The 23,107-nt window shown below is 37.4% G+C and overlaps 1 protein-coding gene across 3 annotated transcripts in view; it reads left to right on the forward strand.

The window, feature by feature from the left end:
* Window positions 1-8,321: 8,321 nt before the first annotated feature.
* fnip1 (folliculin interacting protein 1) overlaps window positions 8,322-23,107 on the forward strand; it is a 30,529-nt gene continuing 15,743 nt past the window's right edge. The window contains exons 1-9 of one of the 3 annotated variants that reach the window (XM_053478205.1): window positions 8,322-8,511; window positions 12,996-13,128; window positions 14,279-14,410; window positions 14,739-14,842; window positions 14,931-15,005; window positions 15,082-15,173; window positions 20,438-20,521; window positions 22,181-22,252; window positions 22,901-23,036. In XM_053478205.1, coding sequence (XP_053334180.1) covers window positions 8,423-8,511; window positions 12,996-13,128; window positions 14,279-14,410; window positions 14,739-14,842; window positions 14,931-15,005; window positions 15,082-15,173; window positions 20,438-20,521; window positions 22,181-22,252; window positions 22,901-23,036 — 917 coding nt within the window. In that variant the 5' untranslated portion in view covers window positions 8,322-8,422. The remainder of the gene's footprint in view (window positions 8,512-12,995; window positions 13,129-14,278; window positions 14,411-14,738; window positions 14,843-14,930; window positions 15,006-15,081; window positions 15,174-20,437; window positions 20,522-22,180; window positions 22,253-22,900; window positions 23,037-23,107) is intronic. The other 2 variants (XM_053478206.1, XM_053478207.1) reach the window with 2 other exon arrangements.

Raw genomic sequence — 23,107 nt, forward strand, 5'->3', positions numbered from 1 at the left:
CTCACTGCCTAGTCTAAGTCACGAGCTTCATAGCACGTATAGTGCGCAAGTATAGGGATCAGGAAGTGATTTGAGATACAGACAAAAAAGAATACGTGCACGGGCATTATCACGGCCTTAATAAAATTACAATTTGCAGATTTATAAAGACACACACACGAACACATTCATATTTAAAGTTTTACTATATATACTTTTTTTAAGTTTTACTATAAATATTGTATTTTGGAATTTGTTCCTCAGAACGCCTAAAAAGCAATTACCAAATAAATATTCTCTAACAATGATTTTTGTTCGTAAAACTGCCAAAGTGGATTTACTTGTTTATCTCGTTTTGTAGTTTTGCCTATTTTCTCGATCACTAGGAGACAATTACAAAATATTTCCTTCCATTTCCAGTTAAGAGTATGTTGTGCATGGCCAGATTTAGAAGAGTGCTGGGTTGTATACGCCCATCCAAATCTCTGTCCACAACAACTGCAATTAAATAATAATGTAGTTAAACAATTTGTTACGAATTACACTTTAATCAATATATTAACTGTAATCTGCTAATGGTGCATATATTTAAACTGTTTCTGTTAGCTCTTGATTTTCATTTCATATTTCATATAGAAGTCCTATTCTAATTCAGAGATTGTTGTCATTAATCTTAATCTATAGAACATGTTAAATAAGTTAAACAGTTAACAAATGACCAAATGCCAAATGACCAATTAACAGCACCTCAGATTAGAGGCGCTATGAAGTCTTTACAGAGCATAAGTAGCAGAAACATCTCACCATTAACTGTTCAAAGGAGATTAATGCATTTTTGGACGCCTTCAGCAGTCCTTTACAATGTAGAAAGAAATAAGAATCAGGAACGATCATGGAGTTAGAAAGTGATCCCAAACTTTTGAACGGTAATGTATGATCATAAAACTTTTCGTTAGATGGCTTCATAGTTGCTAATGCTCATCAACGAGTATTATATCAGGTAGCTTATTTGCATGGCAACAAAATCGATTAAATACCTGTTTAGTTTAAAACAATACTCCAAACATGTAGTTACTCTTGACAATGAAAAAGTAAAACCCTTAAAAATATCCAACCCTTTTGAAATAAAACAATGTGTAGCTTTAGAATTCCAAAAACAGTCTTTTACATACTGGTGGTGTATAGCATTAATAAAAACTTTTATCATAACTTAATATTTTATAAAATGTATCATCATCGTCTTTACAAGACTTCTCTTGTTTTCTTTAACCAGAGCTCTTGGCCTTTTATTGCTACTGAGGGAGCATGAACAAGCTGTTAAAGTTGCTGTGGGGTCTAGTCCTTGAAGGCCTGGGTGACTTTGCAGCAGTTTTAGAATGATGTTTGGTCAGGTCTGTGCTCTGAACATTGAATTCTAATGAACTGTACGAACACCTGTAAAGCCATCCAAACGATTTCTATTGGACTTAAAAAGACATGATCCCCTTGGATTCACAAGTTGAGAAACAAACTCATGTTGCCATGAACTCTTTTTTGTGTCTTACAAATTAGCAGAAAAAAGTATTTAAAAGCAAAATTTTTGCTACTTTTAAAAAATTATTATGATGTTGTAATATAAAAGGATCAGTAAGATAATGCTAATCATCTGGTGTTATTCAGGTATTTTACTGACCTTTAAGCAAAATAGAACCTGTATTCCCCTGTTTTATGCAGATCACTGTTTTAACTTTGACTAGCTTTGAAAAAATAAAGTTTGTTTAAAGTAATGTTTGTGTCTTATAATTCTTGGGGTATTGTTAGGCCAACTTGTTTTTATAGAAAAACAATCACTACAACCACATCAATAGGCTACAACTTACTGTTCTGAGTAGATGAAAATTTGGGCTAAGTCAACTCTAAAGAAATACAGTATAATTAATTGTGTAATTAATTGTGACGAGTGTCATTAACGATGTTCCTTGCTAATTTTTCAGACAGAACAGTCTTTCCGTTAATGTGTGTTTATGTTAAATTCAAAAAAGAGAGGAGAAAGGCTTACTGTGTAAGAAAGTCTCATTAGAAGGTTAAAAATCCACTTTCTCCCTCAGCCTCTCTTATGTGTGCGTGCGCATAATTTGACACCGTGCCGGTGTCACACACTCTCTCTCGGGACGGGAGGGGCTTCACACACACATACACACACAGCACCTGCGCGCATAAACGGAAACACTAATCTATCGTTATTTTTTTGACTTTTTTTATAAGGTAAAGTGCAGGGTAATTTGTTCTATTTTTACTTTATATTTTGTGTTAAATATTTTTATGTATTTTTTTTTTTTTGGGCTGTAGAATGAATAATTTGAGTTTCCATTATTTTTTATGGGAACATTAAATTTGGTTTACGAGTGTTTTGAAATACAAGCCTGCTTCCAGAACGAATTATGCTCGTAATCCAAGGTTCCACTGTATTTTAATTGCAAGTTGAGTCAAATTAAGATTCTGATTCTGAAATATTTTATTTGGCCAGCAAATTCCTCTAAAAGTTGTGTAACTTGTTACTAAAACTTTTTACGTTGAGGCGTTTTTTTTTAATATATTTTTTTTACAGTATATAGGCACAAATACATCTTTGCAGTGTCTGCAGTATTACATCTCAAGTCGATCTCTAGTTGCACACTCATACATATACATAAGTTTTTATGATTTAGTGTAGAAGGAAGGTTATCAGACTTATCAGAACTATCAGCACTTCTTCATTTTTCAGCAGCTCCTGCAGACACTTCAAAGCTTGTGCAGTGAAGCATATGTCCTTGAGTATGGTGAGTAGTGTTAATTTTGACTGGTATTTTCAATTTTAGTCTTAGTCCCGGGATAAATGTCCCTGTTCGTTTTTATCATGTTTAGTCAATCAAATTTTTGTTTAGTCGAGTTTTAGTCGACCAAAAGTCTGGGCATTTAACTTTAGTTTTATTCAGAGGAACCCTTAATTATTTTAGTCTAGCTTTAGTCAATGAAAACATAACATTTTAGCCATAAGATTATTATTAAATAACCCTACAGTCAATTTAGTTTTCTTTTTATTTATTTAATTTTTATAATTATCTTAACATTTAAAATTAAAACTGCTGCATGTCCAATATTTTTTTAACTAAGCATGGACTATACAGATTTAAAAAATTTTAAACTTAAACTTAACACTTAAACTGTTATAAGAATAGTTCTTGTGGGTCAAAATCATTGGGTAGCTTATTAGCTTAATGGGTTTGGCAGCAATTTAGCTATAAAAAATAAAATACATCATATATAACAAAACATAATTACCACAAAGAGGCTGTAAAATGTCCTTTAGATTTTTATGGTACGCCTTGAGGTTTCTCTTCAGGTTTGTGGTATTTTCTCTAGCAAATGTGCGCCCACACTGTTTCCCCTTCGATATTACTACACATCGGCTTATTTCTCTGGTTCAATATAAAGAAAACAAGCAAGAAAACAATACTGTCTCTTTCTTTTACGCATGTAATACCGTTGTCATGACGAAGAGTTAAGGAGGAAGGGAAATACTGCTGCTCATGCCATAATGAATGAACAACTTCAACTTGCAATTGATTATGTAAAAAATTCATAATTATTTTAAATGAAATAATACCATAATTCCCTCCACACTTACCACCAAGCTGGAGCACCTGGAACTCAGCTCATCCATGTGTCAGTGGATCTCCAATTTTCTGACTGGCAGACCACAGGCAGTAAGGATGGGCGGACATGTCTCAGCCTCCATCACTCTCAGCACAGGAGCCCCCCAGGGTTGTGTTCTGAGCCCCCTGCTGTACTCTCTGTACACCTATGACTGCGTGGCCACTACCAACTCCACCACCGTCATCAAGTTTGCTGACGACACTGTCGTGGTGGGCCTGATCACGAACAACGATGAGACGGCCTACCTGGAGGAGGTTGGAAATCTGGAGAACTGGTGCCAGAGAAACAATCTCCTCCTGAATGTCAGCAAGACAAAGGAGCTGATAGTGGACTTCAGTACAAAGCAGGTGAGGAACTACCAGACCCCCATCATCAACAGGAGCCCAGTGGAGAGAGTGGACAGCTTCAGATACCTTGGTGTTCACATCACGCAGGACCTGGCATTGTCCTGTCACATCAACACCGTGGTAAAAAAGGCCCGGCAGCGTCTGTACCACCTCAGACATTTGAGAGACTTTAGACTGCCCTCCAAGGTGCTCAGGAATTTCTACTCCTGCACCATAGAGAGCATCCTGACGGGAAACATCACAACCTGGTTCGGGAACAGCACCATGCAGGACAGATGAGCTCTACAGAGGGTGGTGCGATCAGCTGAGCGCATCATCCGCACCGAGCTCCCTGACCTACACCAAGCGGTGCTGGACCAAGTCCAGGAAGATCGTGAAGGACCTCAGCCATCCCAACAATGGACTGTTCTCTCTGTTGCGGTCTGGGAAGCAATTCCGCTCCCTGAGGGCCAACACAGAGAGACTGAGGAGGAGCTTCTTTTTGAAACTCCACGGCACAAATCACTTTAAATAATGCACAAATCACTTTAAATAAGTCACTTTACAAAGTCACTTTTTATGCATACTTGCACACCACAGCCATTTAAATATTCTAAATCTGTTGACAAATTTCTATTTTCTTTTCCATACTTTTATATTTCTATACTTGATATATTGATATTTTGCTTTTTTATAGATATCTTGTTCTTATTTGTAAAGTTTATTTTACTATTACTTTGTACAGTACATTTGCACTAGTTAATATTATTTTCTAACATATTTCTCTTATTACAGTATATTTTACTTTGTACAGCCTATTTTACTAGTTAATTTTATTTTTAAAGTATTTCTTTCATTTCTTATTTTACTTTGTACAGCATATTTTACTAGTTAATTTTATTTTTAAAGTATTTCTTTCATTCCCATTATTTCCTATTTGTATAAGCTTTTACTATTCTTTTCCTTTAAGGTCACTAGCAGTCATATAAGCAATTCACTGCATATCGTACTGTGTATGACTGTGTATGTGACAAATAAAATTTGAATTTAAATTTTAAAACAATATTGCATGCTGTTTTAGTCACTGTCACTCTTCGATGATATCTGTGATGTCTCATCATCGTTTCAGTCATAAGGAAAAAAATTAATATTTTTTGTTATTATTTTCATTGAGAAAATTAACGCAAATGGTAAGCTCTTCTGCTTGCTGTTGGATGGCACACAGTGGCCTCGGCTAGTCTTTGTCTTCCACCCTTCGTTAACACTCGGCCTTGGTCTTGGGTTCCTCCTCACCCTGGACACCGCTTTGCCTGCACCCCTGGTCTGTCCTTGGTGGTCGTTGCAGACAGCCGCGTCACCCTGTGCACCTTGTGTATAGAAAGGCACTTGTCATATCACGAGCTGTGGGGCTACCCAGCTCGAACCCAAGACTGGCATTGGCACTGCTTTATGCTGAAGCCCTGGCCAATTGGCCCCTCAAATAAGAGTTACTGACAAATTTGGAAGTAAACCTAACTGGCAACATTGTTCTTCTGAATGAAAAGATATCCTGACATGCTGTAGAGCTCAAGTGCTGCTCAGGTAATTCCAGGTTAGAGGTAGTGTGATTGCTGCTGCTGGGTGGTAAGCTGAAGTGGTTTGAGCAGGGGTCTGGTTTGTGGTCGACCACTGCTAACCCTGTCGCGTTTGACACTTATCTCTAACACTGACACGGTAGCTGGTTCACCAAAACCAGCAGAAGAATTTTAGGTTTAATGGGTGCACAACATCTTCACATTGTTTTCTAATTTCTCAGTCAGGAGGGCAGAGAGATAATCACATTATCCAGCCTAAAAATTAAAAAATTGTGATGCAACATTATTTATTTTAATAATGCATAAACAAAACCTTTAGCATAACCCGCAACGTTTGTCAGTTCACCAGCTGATTAATAAGTAGCTGGAAGACCCACAGTCTGTGGATGAAATGTGTTTTTCAATTTATGATATTTTCCTCATGCAATTAAAAAAAAAAAAAAAACATAACCTCATCAAAGACTGATTAGCCATAACATTAACATTATCAATTATATACCAGTTACTAGTGACAGGATCCTGGCCACCCAATGCTCACCCATGCCCATAGGCAACAAAAGCCAGCCTATCCAGTCTGATTCCACAAAAAAGCTAATGCAGCACAAGTAAAAAAAAAAAAAAAGTCAGTGCTGGCCACAATAGAAAGACATGAGAACATCCAGTGTACCACAGCCTGCTGTGCGCATGGCCTGGCAGGCAAAGGACACAAGGCTGGTAAACTGGTCTCCAAATTCCCCAGATCCCAACCCGATAATTCATCCACTGGATGCACTGAGGCCCCACGTCAAAATCCACAGCATCCAAAGGATCTGCTGCCAATGTCCCAGTGCAAAACACCACTGGACAGCACATCCCCAGACGCCATGTGGATGTAGCGAGGTGCCAGACCTTGCCTGGTGGCTCAAGGGGAACCCAAAATCTAGGTGGTTGCAGTGTTAATGTGTTAACTTTATTCTGATCACTGTATAGTAAAAGAAAGTATTTTACTTTAACCTTAGCAAGTAAACGATCAAATGATCATTCATTCTCTTTTACCACAGTTTTCCATGTATTACCACCACCCCAAAAAACAGAAACATTATTTTTATTCAGATTTTTTTTGGTCATGGACTCAGTCATTTCAAGTTAAATAAGTTGTTCTTGTACAACTGAAGGTAATTTACATTTTTTATAATCAGGCTTCTAGATGCAATACTTTAACATGTTTAATCACTGCTCTAATTTCATGTTGTGGTACTCCATGCTTCAGTGGCTTTATATGCTGCCCAGCTGAAGAAAAAGGCACCACCTGGATTTAACTTAGGAAAAAGTTAAGAACCTTCCACTTGATCATTAATATATTAATTCAGGTGGCAAAAAAATTATTTAACCCTAACTGATGCAGTAACTAGCTTCTCATTTGAAACGTATGAAACATCATTTTCACAACATACATTTTCATGTATTGGCCACCACATAGACCAGCTTTATGCAGAGGTCAGCCCCTTCCATCATCAATACAAGATTCTGGATCTTGTGTAACTCTGGAAATAAATAAATATTATGACATTACACAAGCTTATCAAAATTATGCCATGGCTGTATTTAAAGCAAAAAGCAATCTAATGAAATATTAGAGTGTGCAATTTTTTTTTTTGGACAGACAGTTTATGTTTAGATATGAAGTAACATGTGTCTCCCTAAGAAGATTCCATTTAGCAAAGCGGAAATTGATCACAATCTTCAAGCAGATGGCACTGTTTTAAGTGTGAATCTGAACCATAGTCTTAGTGTATGCCATGCAAGTAAATCAATAAAACAAATAAAATAATCTAAAATGTTTTACAATTTAAGGTGGGTTGAGTGATTCACAAGAGAAAATCATGGACTTAGAGCCATGAAAAAAAAACGTTCAACCAACAAAGCTGCCGTCAGCATAAGAGCAGCTAGCTATAGTGTTAACTAACTAAAAGGAAAATGCAGCACAATTCAGACACTTTTGGAGCAGCTAAAATCTAAAAGTTTTTGCAAGAAATTAAAAATGTTTTATGTGTTATTTTTTATAACTCATCTTGTTACCTGAGTATGACCTCTGCCTGCACAGCAACTTTTTTCTTAGAATGGAAGTTTCAAGTGCACAGATGCAAAAACACCATCTACGTAGCACCATCCTGCATAATTGTTTTTGTTGCACAATACTTACTGCTGCTATTTGCACAAGAACCTTTTCTGTTACTACAACATGAAATGTTTACAGCTTTTATCACCTCAATTCATCACTACCTCAATTAATCTCTGTGGCGCTACATTGTCACAGTATATTGCATTATGTTTTATTGTTTTCACGTTTGCACAAGGGCACTTTGTTGTTTTTATATAGTTCTCAACTAGTTTAGTTAATTTATGTTGTATGTAGCACCCTGGTCCTGGAAAAAAAAAAGTTTCAACCGGGTGCGTGCAGAAATGCACGCGCGACACAGATGCGCTCTGGTGCTTAAACAAACAACACTACACCTCTGAGTATGAGCACGCCCTGAGTCGTCGGCTCTCTGGGTAAATACCAGACCAAAGCCTGATTTTACGTGTTCGTGTGCATAATAATACTAACTTGAATGTTTAACGATTTTAGCACCAACAGCAACAAGACAGAACAAGCTCATGAAGCTATACGCAAAAACAGAAACATCAACAAGGCAGCGCTGCTGGTCACGTGGGTCACTGCCCAAAATATCAGCCAATCAGAACAGGAAATAGGGGACGACGGTGTTAAGCAGCTCGTGTGACTAATTCTCGTCATATGACTAGGCCACAAATGGAGTCGTCTACAAGGAATTGAACGTGCTTCAGGAATTATTTAGAAAACAAGGAACGTGAAATAGCAGGCCGAATATGCCACCTACGCTGTTTCACAAGCTTTTTAATAAAAAAAATGTTTTTACGCCGCCACCGAAGAGCGACAAGGACGAGTCCGCTTTCAGGTACGGTATGGATATTTACATTTTACATCGTGTGGCAGACGCCCTTAACCAGGGAGACTTGGTGCTTTAAAGTCTTTATCACTAAATATACACTGATGCTGATTTACTAGGCCATGGACGGAGAGTACTATCCGTCTAAATCGGTGTATTATTTGTTAGCCCAAAGGCTTTTCCGCTCAGCAGCCAAAGAACTAGATGGCTGCGTCCCAAACCGCATATTGTCGCTCTTAATAAGAGTCAGGACCCAACTCTAGTTCGGGAGAAAATTTTAAACATTATATCACACTGATTTACATTGACATGGTACGCTAAGAATTGCACAAGGATTACATTATGTTGTTTACAGAATTTATATTCCTGCCCCAAATGTAAATTTGTGATAAACAATGTTCGCCTTACACGAGTAGCTAGCATTGCTAGCAGACACATTAGCTGTCTTTTCTGCCACGCTTTATTGATGGCTAAAGAATAGGGTGGATACAATAACAAAGAGTAGTAAAGAGCTGCATACAAAAAAAGAAAATAGTATTTGCACTGCACAACAGTTAATAAAAAATGTCTAACGAATGGGTATTGTTATTTTTATAAGGTGCGAGGCAAGTTTAATCATCTGGAAAGGAAATGCACTTCTAAATGTGTCCAGTTTCGTTCCTGTTTTCTGTGAAATATCTTTCTATTAGATGTGTAATGCGCTGTGTAGGCCGTAGAAGGCAACGTCCCATACACTACACTGTGTAACGTCGCGTATGTAAGGAGCACAAAACTATTCGGGGTTGAGAAGGACATGGATTCTGCATGTGACTTAGGGTTCAAGCAGCTCAGTCTGGGCAGATTGTTATTAAGCATAAAACTCACGCCGTGTTCTTTCGCACGGACTTCATTGACGGTTCCGATAACGTTTCATTCAAACAAGATATCCAGAGGCTCGAATGCTATATTTGTGTCAAAATAGATAAACATGGTGACTCTCTTCAGTTTTACACAGCACCGAAATGAAACCAAACATACCGTGTGGACTTGCAACTGGTTAAAAACAAACCTGGAGTGTATGTTGTCTGGTTTGCAGGTATGTGCGCATGCGCATTGAGGTGCGTGCACGCGGAAATGTGGTCCCAATCCGTGCAGTATGGGACTGGTCTAAGGGTCCTTAGCAGCCTTTAGGATTGTTTGTACTTTTCCAGATAAAATATTATAAAACTCATTAGTATTGTGGTACCATGCGATTGAGATATATAAATGTTTAATACAGAATTAGCTGTGGTAGCTAGGTATGTTATACGCTTTGCCAGTTCAAGGTCTAGTTCACTTGGTTTTGCTAAATGGAGTTTAGCAAATAACTGCAGCGAGCTGATGAGCCAGTGACATGATCACTTAGTTGCATGTTTGTACCACAGTTTCTTACAGGTGTTTGTTTCGGGGAGGTTGGTTAAGGTCTGCTGATTGACTTGGCCAGTCTAAAACTTTTGTGTCTTGGCACATTCTTTTGCTGCTTGATGGTTTCTCCCAGTTAAGCTGGCAGAGATACGCTGTATTGTTTTCATAGCATGTTGCATTCTGGAAAGGTATCTTTGGTAGTAAAGTGGACAATTTCCAATTGTAATTTCTAACACAGACAACATTGATGGTGTAGAGTGACTTGTTATTTTCATTTTATTTGTAATGTAAGTGTTTTCTAATAAAGACTTGGAGAAGGGGAAAGCTAAAGAAAAGGGACACTCCAAGGAGAAGAAAGCAGCTTTACACAGTCAAAAGAATTATTTAAGTTTGTATGAAATGTGAATTTGTACACATTTGTATGAATTTTAGAACTAGGCTATTAGCTATCAAATTAAACAAAAATGCAAAGTTGTGTAATATTTAGAACAATGGTAGTTTTAGGGTATTGAGTCATAGGCTAGGCAGTGTGTTGGGGGATGAGAGCTTATAGGTGTGTATGCAGCAGGTCCAGTTACTGGTCATTAAAGGTGGGGAAGCACTGCTCACAACCTGGGCAATGTGATGCTATCTAATAATGTAACTTAAAAAAATCATCAAGCAGCCAGAATGGCAACGCTGCTGACAAAGGCAAGCCAATTCAAAGGTAGAGGGAGACAAGCCAATCCATTTAAAGGAAGGCAAGCTAAGCCATTCAATGTCTTCTCGCCACCTCAGCAACCTGCCTTACTTCATGCTTTTTCCACTTCAGAAAAATGAAAAAATTTATCTCATTGTTATTTTTTTCAAAATTATTGTGACTGTTGCAGTTCTTGATGCAGCAGTTTCATATCAGCATAGCAATGTTGTTTATCATATTCAAACTTTCCAACACACAGAGAACACCTTACCCAAACAGTGACACTGACATGTACATGACATGGAGCTTGGAATGCATTCAATCTGAGCTTCATGCTGCATGAAGCAATGCAATCTGTGGCACTATTTTCACCATGTTTGACTGATGATTAAACCATCACTTTGGTGGGGTTAATGTTTGGTTCCAGAACTTTTGTGGCATATATCTGTATTTCTTTGTGAATTTTATTTTTGCCCTCTGTCTCTTACTACTGTTTAGTGACTGGCATCTTGCCATCTGGCCTCTATATTTCTTTGTTGATTTTTATTAGTCGTTAATCATGGATTGTGAAGCATTCACCACTGCCATGGAAGCTGGTTGTTAAGGACTGCACTTTTTGGGGTTTTCTTTACAGCTTTCGGCAGCAACTTAGTGGCTAACATTGTTGCCTTGCACCTCCAGGGTCCAGGTTCCATTCTCGCATCTGTGTGCATAGAGTTTGCATGTTCTTCCCATGCTTTATGGGTTTCCTTTGGTTCCCAGTGTCCAAAATTGCCATTTCCAGATTGCCTGTGGTCTGTGAATGAGTGTATGATTGTGTGTGTGTGCTCTGTGATGGATTGGCACTCTGTCCAGGGTGTACTCTAGGCCCCCCGCCTATAGATTTTTTTTTTTTGGTCATAATGTAGAAACTGTAAATAAAAACATGTTGTTGTTTGGTGTATATTAATGAGGTAACTGACTAGCAGTTCTTTCAGCTCAAACTCACAAATGCTGCAAAACTGCTGGTTTAAAAATATGTGGTTGCCTGGCCTCACAAGTATCAGAGGAAGCACATGGTAGCTTTCACCCTCCCTGGTTGGTAACGGTCAAAGGCGGTAGGTAAATCTTGTAAGTCACCCCTCACTCAACCACCTACAGCGGAAGCTATGGAAGTATATTTATGCCAAAATTCTTCAAAGCAAAATAGCAGGCTGAATTACATGACATTTTTGCCACTGCAATTTATTGTGGTTGTATATTTCAAGTAAAAATGTAATTCAAGCATTTAAAATTCAATGCAAAAATATTCAACTTACTAAATTGCAGTTCAAAAATATTTTGTGTATAACAAAATTTTCAAACAATGTAAATGCTCTACGGATTTTTTTCAATTTAGATTAAGTTGCAATGCAAAAAAATTCAAAATTTTTATTGCAACACGTTTTTTTCAGTTCATGTAATTCAACCTGCTATTTTGCTTTGAAGAATTTTGGCACTAATATACTTGAAAGAAGCTTTGCACAGAGCAAAAAGGAAAAAAAAATCGTCATCACAAATATAATAATAAAAAAAAGGTTCTCAGCTTTGGCTGAGGTAGCTCGGGTTTACCTTACCTCACAGTGAGTGACTATTCAGCACATCTGCACACACTTTTTTTTTTTTTTTTTTTTTGTCACTGTCTTTTCTTTACCTAGTTAAAGTGCATGGCAAACAAACACACACACACTTTACAGGATATCTGGATGTTGTTATTAACTACCAAGGTTGGTGTTTACATGATCTAGGACTGCCAACTGTGTTAATCTTGAGTGTTTTTCTTTCCTTAGTTATACAAATCTAATCAGTTCTTCACAGAAAGGGCACTGAGCCTTTTTCAGAGCACTTTAAGCTGAAACCTATTTTCTTTCTTGACAAGATCTTATTTGAGCATTTAAAATATAGCTCAATTACACAGGTGCTCTAATTTAAAGTTTGTCTTTTAGTGCAAATATACCTGTTTTTCTTTATGATATTCATTTTTCAGACTTTTGGAAGACTAAATGCTATTTAAATGGAGTTTATGAGCAATACAATTTCTGTTCAAATGGAAAGGCATTTAAAATTAGACCCTTGATTTTAACCCCATGTTTTATGTTAGACAGTAATCCAAATAACTAAGAATACATAATGTGTCCAAATAACTTTAATTTATATCCATATTAACTTTAAAATATCCAAATACGCTGAAGCCGTTGTTTTTTTTTTTTCTGTTTTTTTTTTCTTCCTAGAATGTCTGGCAAATGGCTGGCAAGGGGCCCCAACCATGCCAGCAGATAATTCAGAGTTGGTGATAGTCAGCAGTCATTATGTCCCATTTGAAGATTTGATGGGCTAAAGTGTGTTTAAAGCAGAGCTGTTGTATCTTGGAGCAATGACGCGTCCCTTTTTTACTATTGTGTTTGTCTTACAGCAACTGGCCATCTCCAGAGCTGGAGCCTAGCCAGATTCGCCTTATCGTCTACCAAGACTGCGAGAGGCGAGGCCGAAATATCCTCTTTGACTCTGAAACTAAAAAGAGAGGCATGGAAGAAGCCTCAGTCATGGTGAGAACCCATGCCAATCAAAATCCAATACCCTCTCCCTCCTCAATCCCCTTTGCTTAGTCTTGGACAGAAATCCTGAGTCTTCTATTAAATGCATTTTTCTGAAATGTTTAGAAATAGGGGAACATAACTATACTTTACCATAGGTTTAATTAAGTACATGGTAATGTGCATAATTAATTTAAACTATTATACGTCCATTTATAATTTATGTACTATTATTTGTAAAGTTCATTTTGAATGTGCTTTTGGGGTGTGTTATAAAGTTTGAGTACAAAGGCTTTGTTAAAAAAAAAGTACAAAGGCCTTATGCACTACTTTTAAAAAAAGCACTGTACTAAACAAGTTGTCTGATGCATGTGATTGAGTGGGAAGTGTGAGAAATCTACAGTGCTGAGACCTACTCTGGCTGCATTCACATGACACTTTGGCAGAGGATCTTGCATCTCCTATGTGGGAGCATGAGAGGGGACAGTTGACAGAGGGGGCAAGTAAGCAGTTTGTGGGTTGTGGAAGTCATCTGATTGTGAATCACATGCTCAGCTGCTTTTTTTGTGCTTGGTTAGTGCCTGAATAGACATTTGTTTTACATGTGCCATTATAAGTAGAAGAAGGAATGTGTAACATGTGACCTCGGTGCTGTATACAATCCTATTTTAAGCAGAAACAAAAAAAAACCACTGTAAATTGCATTCATGTGCTAGTTAACTTAATATATATTTTTCTTTTAATTGTAAAAGTTTTATTTATTCTAGATTTTTATTTAATTTTTTTATTTATGCATAGGATTTATAATTTTGAATAGAAATTTGCAGAAACAAATTAAAACCTATTTTTTTCATGCTTCCTTAAGGTAAGCTATTCTATTGTGTATTATTTAGTAGATTTTATTTACACTGCCAGCTTATCATGAGCACCAGGCTACACTACATTTAGTCATTTCATTTTTTTAATGTACATTGTATCTGATATGATTGTATATGTAATCTTAATATTTTCTTTCTCTATTTTTTTTGAGGAGTGTATTTAGTGTGAGGAGATGGTGTTATCGGCTTATATCATTATCGTCCTCTAAAACAAAATAATGCACAATGCATTAACTCAGCAGGTCTGTATCTTTATGTTAACCTTTATGCACTTATGTTCTTAGAAGACGTGTAGTGAGTCTCAAGTTAAAATGTCCAGAAAGTGTTGTCTACTGAGGCCAACAGGAGGAAGTTCCAGCTCTTTGGACAGCAGTTCTTCTTGCGCGTCCGACCCCATGGAGCCCAATCGTTTTCAGGTTAGCAGATCAACCTGGTTACCCTTGAGCTGTTAGTAGTGTTAGTATTATTTGCAGAGGACATTTAGTACCCATTTTTGGTGATCAGATTTTTTTATTTATTTTTATAATAACAGGATTGTAATGTTGATGCTCTTTTAGACATCAGAGAAAATAAACATACATCTTGTGACTTAAATAATTTTTCCCCCCTTGGTTTAATGCTGAATGTACGGTAGATGGTGTTAAAGGGTCTTAAATAAGGGGTGTTTTTTCATGAAAGTAAATCTCTGTGGGACAATGCTAATCTTTGTAATCTGACAGTTCCTTGTGTCTTTCTTGTCCTCAGAGTGCTTCACACTGCTCCTCAGACCCTAATATGCTGGGTGAGATGATGTTTGGCTCAGTGGCAATGAGCTACAAAGGGTCTACATTGAAAATTCATCAGATTCGGTTAGAAAGAACTTTCTCTCTTACATCTCGCGCACACAAACAAAGTCAATAGTCTTTTTCTGAAAATGTTTTTTCTGTTTATGTACAGATCCCCCCCACAGCTGATGCTTAGCAAAGTGTTTACAGCACGGACAGGCAGCAGTGTGTATGGTAGCCTTAATACGTAAGTGCAGCTAATATTTTCTTTTTCATGCACACTTTTTCAGCCTATCTAACATTTTTCTGGTGTTATCCGGTAGGCTGCAAGACAGTTTGGAGTCCATCAATCAAGACTCAAGAGCTCTCAGGCCAGATCAGAACACTGTGGTCAGTGGCTTTCTGGGAAGCATAGGTAATCTTTACATACAGTGGGACAAATCTTTTAAGAAATGTGTTCATGCAAATCCTGATACTTCAGGAAGACTATCATGTGAGAAGAATGAGTGCTTTCAAGTTTGTGTACATTAAGGTATAAGGAGATTAACTTATTTAAACCCTTGATTCATAAGTCAGTTACAGTACAAACCCCAGGATAGTAAATGCTATACATAAGTTGGTTATTTCAATTACATAGACAATTTAAGACACGAAATTAAAAAACTATCAACATCACACTTCACTGACACTGCAGTGGCTAAATTACATTATGGTACATACTGTACAAATGCAAGTTCAAGAGGCACTCTTTGTGGAAAATGAATTTGCAAACAGCTATACTACAGTGGGGCAAAAAAGTTTGTAGTCAGCCACCAATTGTGCAAGTTCTCCCACTTAAAAAGATGAGAGAGGCCTGTAATTTTTATCATAGATGTATCTCAACTATGAGAGACAAAATAAGAAAAAGAAATCCAAAAATCACATTGTAGGATTTTTAAAGAATTTATTTGCAAATTATGGTGGAAAATAAGTATTTGGTCAATAACCATTTCATCTCAATACTTGATATACCCTTTGTTGGCAATGACAGAGGTCAAATGTTTTCTGTATGTCTTCACAAGGTTTTCACACATTGTTGCTGGTATTTTGGCCCATTCCTGTTGATGTTTTGCAGCAACACAGAAACTTTTGGAGACTGGCTAGGCCACTCTAGGACCTTGAAATGCTTCTTATGAAGCTACTCCTTCGTTGCTTGGGCGGTGTGTTTGGGATCATTGTCATGCTGAAAGACCCAGCCACGTTTCATCTTTAATGACCTTGCTGATGGAAGAAGGTTTTCACTCAAAATCTCACGATACATGGCCCCATTCATTCTTTCCTTTACACAGATCAGTCGTCCTGGTCCCTTTGCAGAAAACCAGCCCCAGAGCATGATGTTTCCACCCTCATCCTCAGCATTCTTTCTCCTCCAAACACAAAGTTCTATTTTGGTTTCATCTGACCATATGACATTCTCCCAATCCTCTTCTGGATCATCCAAATGCTCTCTAGCACACTTCAGACAGGCCTGGACATGTACTGGCTTAAGCAGGATATGAGTCCCTGGCGGCGCAGTGTGTTACTGATGGTAGCCTTTGTTACTTTAGTCCCAGCTCTCTGCAGGTCATTCACTAGGTCCCCTCCTTGGGTTCTGTGATTTTTGCTCACAGTTCTTGTGATCTTTTTGACCCCACGAGGTGAGATCTTGTGTGGAGCCCCAGATCAAGGGAGATTATCAGTGGTCTTGTATGTCTTCTATTTTTTAATAGCTTCCACTGTTGATTTCTTCACATCAAGCTGCTTACCTATTGCAGATTCAGTCTTTCCAGCCTGGTGCAGGTCTACAATTTTGTTTTTGGTGTCCTTTGACAGCTCTTTGGTCTTGACCATAGTGGAGGTTGGAGTGTGAATATACCAATTAATTCATTAAAAATCCCACAATGTGTTTTTTTTTTTTACTTTTTTCTTATTTTTGTTTCTCATAGTCGAGGTATCCCTGTAATGAAAATTACAGGCCTCTTTCATCTTTTTAAGTAGGAGAACTTGCACAATTGGTGGCTGACTAAATACTTTTTTGCCCCACTGTAAATAGTTGACCAATAAGCTTTAATCATTAAGCTTCAGCATTCTAAAGTTATTGCAATACATTTGATGGTAAAGAAAAGGTTTGTATTTTAATACATGCAGGCATGTGATGATATATCTTTGTTTAACTGATTGGTGAAGCCTTAATAGTAGCGTAAATAATTAAACTTACAATTTTACTATAATGAGAGCACATTTCCTTAATAAAATAGTGATATGAAAAGTATAGATTTAACTTCTCAGTGAGCATGTAGTTCCCACAAATTTAGTGTTTAAATATTCGGTTATTAATTAGTTGTTTGTGAAATTTGTTTATCATAACCATTACAGTTTCCCAGCAATTTGCTCGTCACTGTTTCAGATCGCAACTCCCTATAAGCTGACATCTAATGGCACAGCATTAGCCCGATTCGAACGGGACTAGTTTTACAGGGGGTCGTTAAAGAAATTTCTGTTTTAGACGTACTTTGTGATTTTAATTCTGTCTAAATCTGCCATGTCTGTCTTTCTCTCACATGACCTCTGTAAAAATTCCAGAGCAAATTACCTACTGTTTTTCGGCAAATTCGGCAGTCCTCTGAGAAATCTAATCCCATCCGAATGCGAATGTCTGTGATTGCCGAAAATGTTTTTTCCAAAATGCGTTTTCTTTTGTGTTTTGGTCAACGTGAACTACGGTACTATCTCTATCGCACCGGTATTTAAGTTTGCGCAGCAAACACTCCTACCTCCGTAATAAACATGGAGATGTTAGTCCCATCCGAATGCATACATGAAATGACGGCCGTAGTCTAAAAAAAATTCAAACTCAAACGTCGTTTGGGAAAACTAGTCCCGTCCGAATAGGGCTATTATCTGCTTTTAGTGCTTACTATTGTTTTAATTTGTTTTATTTTTATTGTTTATGTTTATTGTTAGTGTTGCAAATTTAGCAAATAATCATTGTCTAAAAATATATTTTGTGTCTGTTTTTCCACTAATTGACCACTTATTATGGACACCTGTTCAACAGTTTTTGAGATTATATTAAGCATCAAACTAGGGGAAACATGGAATCTCAATTACCTTGACAATGGCATGGATGTTTGTGTAATTTATGAATTGTTGGCTTCTCAATTTTGCACTTAATTGGAGAGTAAGGCATTAATAGATGTCTAAGGGAAATTACTGAATTCGATTAGACTTGACAGGATGGCTGTCTTCAGAATGCGTAAACCATTGAATTATAAGTGATTTACAGCAGATAATATCAGGTTCCACCCCTGTCGAACAAGAGCAAAAGTCTAAAGCTACAGACCTGCAGAAATGGGCCAGTTCAAGATCGGAAAAACCTTGCCTGAAGAATCCTGACTTCTGCTGCAGCACGGAGTATCAGAATTTCGTACACTTTAAACTTTGAACACCCTGAACTAATAGAATGAACCTACTGTAGGGACAACAGCTGGTGCCATGAAAACATCTTCGACATCACACCACCACCACCACCGGGCTTCTCGCTCTACTGAGTATCATTACAATGCCTCAGCCTATCTGACTATTGTTGCTACTGAATGTGGTTTATGGCTATTTTATACTCATTTTAGTCCCTACCTTAAGTTGTTTCAAACTGGTTTCATAAACACATTAACAATGTGGCAATTTGTGTGAGCTACACATGTCGTTCCTGAGTTGCCAGTAATCCAGACTCCCTCTGCCCTCTGGACCTGTCTGACTTACCCTGGTGCCTCGCTTCTGGTTGGAGATCTCATCACATGGATGCCCTGTGTGTCTCTTTGGGATAAGTCTGTTTTCTGGTTTTACTCTACCATGAAGACAGTTCTTGCCTTGAATAATGTTGACAGCTGTTTTTTTGAGGACTTGATTTGGCTGCAGTTGCTCGATAGTTCAGGACATGGAATTTGCTACGAGTCTACCTGAGCCTCCAATAACTACCTGGACTCCATATTAACATAAATTAACATCAACTGTTATGCTGAACTGCCTGCCCCATGCATATCAATTCCTGCTTTCTGTTTCACCCAAATGAGGACGGGTTCCCTGTTGAGTCCGGTTCCTCTCAAGGTTTCTTCCCATTGCCATCTCAGGGAGTTTTTCCTTGCCACTGACGCCCTCGGCTTGCTCACCAGGGACAAACTGACCATTTTAAAGCATTCACATTCCAAACAAACTTAAATAATTATTTTGATTGTGTAAAGCTGCTTTGCAACAATGACAATTGTTAAAAGCGCTATACAAATAGAATTTAATTGAATTGTTCTACAAACATGATCATATACTCCAGTGGCCTCACTAATTAGAATGTGAAGTTGGAAGAACACAGTTGGAATGTGATGGAAAGGGAGAGGTGGATACAGCTGACAAATCTGCAGCAATTATTTTCATCAACATAAATGTATAAAGATACATTTAAAGTGCAAGAAATATTGTGGTCATTTGAAAAAAAAAACTAAGTAAAGTCTTGAGAATTTGAGTGTTGTGGAAGCAAGTACTGTGGACTAGCTGATGTTAGGATGGTGTTCATATTTAAGTGGCAATAAGTGAATGCTGAATGCTCTGCATGGTATGTAGCATTTTTACATATTGTTTGCCAAATTCATTTTCCTATATAATTGACAATGCAACATGAAATTGAGGAATGTAGATTTTAGGAGCTGTGCCAGACAGTGTTACAAGGGGCGTTCAAGTCAAACTGGAATTTCTGATGAAATTTTGTGTGAATAAAAGGTGCAAGACTGATACATTTACAGAAGGCTTCAAGCACAGTTTAGTGAGGAGAGACATTTAAAGATGGCCTTACATCCATGAATGACGATCCTGGCCGAGGTAGCTCGGAGCCCACTTCGTTCCGTTGAACATTCAGCAAGCGGAAGCCTGATCCCTGGAAATTAACGGATAACTTGTCACCAGCTTGCAAAGAAGACGCATCTGTCTGTGGGAACTGTACACGCAATCATTCAATCAACACCACTTGCATATTGCAGGAACTTGGCTGGGAGTTATTGCCACATCTCCTGTACCGTCATGACCAGACACCAGGCCATTTTCAATAGTTTGGGCCATTATGGAAGTTCTTGGGAGGCCAGCATTTCAGACATGAAGCAAGTAGTCCAATCAGGTTCACGCGTACTCAGAGAACTTTCTACCTTGATGGTATCCAAGCAGTAATAAATAAACACTAGGATAAGTGCATTAGTGTAGCAGGGGATTATATCGAGAAATATATAATTTTTAGTCTTTGTGCTGCGCTGTCAAAAGTCCTGGTTTGACTTGAACACTTCTTCGTTCTTTAACATAGAGGGAAGAAAGGCCTCTACAACACTGGTGTAATTAAAAAGTTTTATTTAACATTCATCTTTATTTCTTTATTTTTATTTATTTTGTGCAAATATGCTATTATTAACACGAACAAAGCCCTGCAAAATTCATGTTAAAGTGTTCCAGTTGTCTTGGATGTATTCTTGTGTCTTGGGTCTTTTTTTTTTTTTTTTTTTTTTTTTTTTTGCTTGACTAATCTGGTTCTGTGTCTTTCTCTCTCTTTGTCTCTGTGTCATTTTCTCTATGTTTACTCCCAACCTACTACCCATTTCTGTTATCTGTGGACATTATCCTGCACAGGATTTTCTCAGCTGTGCAGCCCGCGTCGGGCCTTCTCTGAGCAGGGCCCTCTCCGTCTCATCAAGAGCGCCTCTTTCTTTTCAGGTTGGCGCTGTGTGTTTTGGTGTGTTAGGAAAAGTAACTCTTTGTGTAATCAGCATGAAGCTATTTGCAATTAGCGCACGCACACCATAAATATATATATACTCTGCATCCACCTTCATTTAAAACAACTAATCCTAAATTATTATTTTTTTTCCACTTTATCTCTTTAGCTATTACCATCATGTTGTCAAGGTTCCATTAACACTTTTAATTCTTCACTTCCTCCTCCCTCCCCTTCTATTACTTATACCATCCTATATAATCTGACCCCAGGAGTAAGGATAGCAACTAGTTCATAAATTGCCTTTGCTTACCTAGAGTATTGGTTGAATGACAGAATGTCTTGCTTATTAGTTATACAGCAGATTAATGGCCTAATGGTTTGACTGAATATACAGAACATTCAGCTTTTATATATTTGTAAAGTGGTATGAAAACATCATAATAGTAGGAACCCAGTTCACAGTATAAAAGGACAAAGAAAAATGTACAAAGAAGAGTATGTCATAATCAGATTCAAGAACATAAAAACCAGTAATTGACAGTGGATACTAACTTGTATCCAGATTAAATGAATTTATAAGCATAATTATCATGCATCTTGCACATGTGTGGTAAGTTATTTGTAATTAAGCAACACGGTCCAAAAAAAAAAAATCACTGTTTTATTTGTGTGCAGAGAGCAAAAATAGTAGTACTGGAATTGGGTTAAGGTTAGTGCTGAACCATCAGCTGCACAAATGACCTTGAGTGTAAGTCACTCATAGGCTTGTTAATGTTGCATCATAAAAACTGTCAGAGAAGGTCAGAGATATATACTGTATGTATCACTATACCTCTTGCAGTATGTGGGGGGAGAGGGAGTAGTTTTTTTTTTTTCTCTCTCTCTTCGTGGAGGTATTAATAATTTTCATAAATTGAGAAATAAGCTGTACTTATAGTTTATAAATAGTAATTTACTCGGTTCAAATGAAATATTCTAATATTTTGAGATACCGGATTTTTGTATTTTCATAAGCTGTGAGCCATAATAGTTTAAATTAAAACAAACAAGTTTGAAATATTTAATTTTGCATGTTAATCAATTTAGAATATTTGAAAGTTTAATTTCAATTAAGTTTTGTATAAACCTTTTTTAAATATTAACATTTAGAGATGGAAGAGCATTTACACAGAGATTAATGTGATGAGAATTGGGATTGAGACAAAACAGGCAATCGGAGCAAAGGCTTTAGTTTGCTAGGAAACAAAAAGATTGGATATTGGGGCAATAGAAAAACATCACAAAGTCTGAGTCTAAATCTGTCCCGAGATTAAAGCTGAAGGTTGTTAGAACCAAACCTTACAAACTTTTTTTTTGTACCCAGTATAACCCAACACTGACATTCTAATTATTTTATGATTGTGCACAAGCAATAAAGTGGTTTACCTGAATAAACAGAGCAGATTTATTTTTTGTTTTTATAGTGCACATTACATGGCCTGTAAGCACTGCATGCTAAGGAAATACTGGAAGGTTTTTCAGATGTGACTTCTGTATTGGGTGGCCTGCGCTGTAGTTTAAAGATGTGGTGGTGGGTGTTAATGCATGTTGCTGTGGAACATTAATCAATTATCACCTTCCGTCAAACTCATGTTTTTTTTCTCCATTTTTCATAGGTCACAGTAACCCTATGGACATGCCTGCCCGAGGACCATACGATGAGAGAGAGAGTGGCATTGCAAGATCAGGTATGTGTATATAGTATGTGGGGGATTATTTGAAACTAAGTTAGAAAACTTGGGTGTTTTTTTTTTTTTTACTTTTTTTTTTTTTTAATCACTCTTCACATCACATAACATGCGTGGATTAGGTACTTAAAAAGTTTAATTGTTCAGCACTTATATATTTTTAAAACCAGTAATAAGTACAGTGGTTGCCAAAAATATTAATCTGCAGTAAGCAATTTCTCTCTGGGATTAATACAGTTCTTTGAATCTTGAATCTCTGGAGTCACTTGCTCGATCAATGCCTGCTTCATTACTTCCTAAAGATCATGTAGAGAAGATGGTTTGTTGACTGCTACTACTTTCTTCACTATTGTCAACATTTATTAATTTATTTATTGGAGTAGAGGTATAGGGATGACCTAGGCCATGGTTCCAGAAGCTGAACACTATGGTCACATAGCCAGTTTTCACTAGTTGTTTAGTTAATTAACACAACTTTGCAGCCTATAGTTCAACTCTGAGAACTATAATACATAGCATATTTTTTATACTTATGGCCACCAGGGAGTAAATGCTGTTTGATGAAATAGAACATTGAAACCAATCTGGGTATCTGAGGCACAGTTATCCTTAATATGTGTGATGCAATCTGTTTGTTTCCTTTTGTAGCATCTCTGAGTAGTCTGCTGATTACACCATTCTCATCACCTGGCTCTTCCCTTACCAGTAGCTGTGCCAGCAGCTACCAACGCCGCTGGTTACGTAGTCAGACCACAAGCTTGGAAAATGGAGTCTTTCCCCGATGGTGAGACAGTACAGACACTTCACAGTCTTGCTCAAAGACATACTCGCATACCCTTTGCTTTATTTAGCAAT

The sequence above is a fragment of the Clarias gariepinus genome, chromosome 19 (assembly GCF_024256425.1).
Source record: "Clarias gariepinus isolate MV-2021 ecotype Netherlands chromosome 19, CGAR_prim_01v2, whole genome shotgun sequence".
NCBI lineage: Eukaryota > Metazoa > Chordata > Actinopteri > Siluriformes > Clariidae > Clarias > Clarias gariepinus.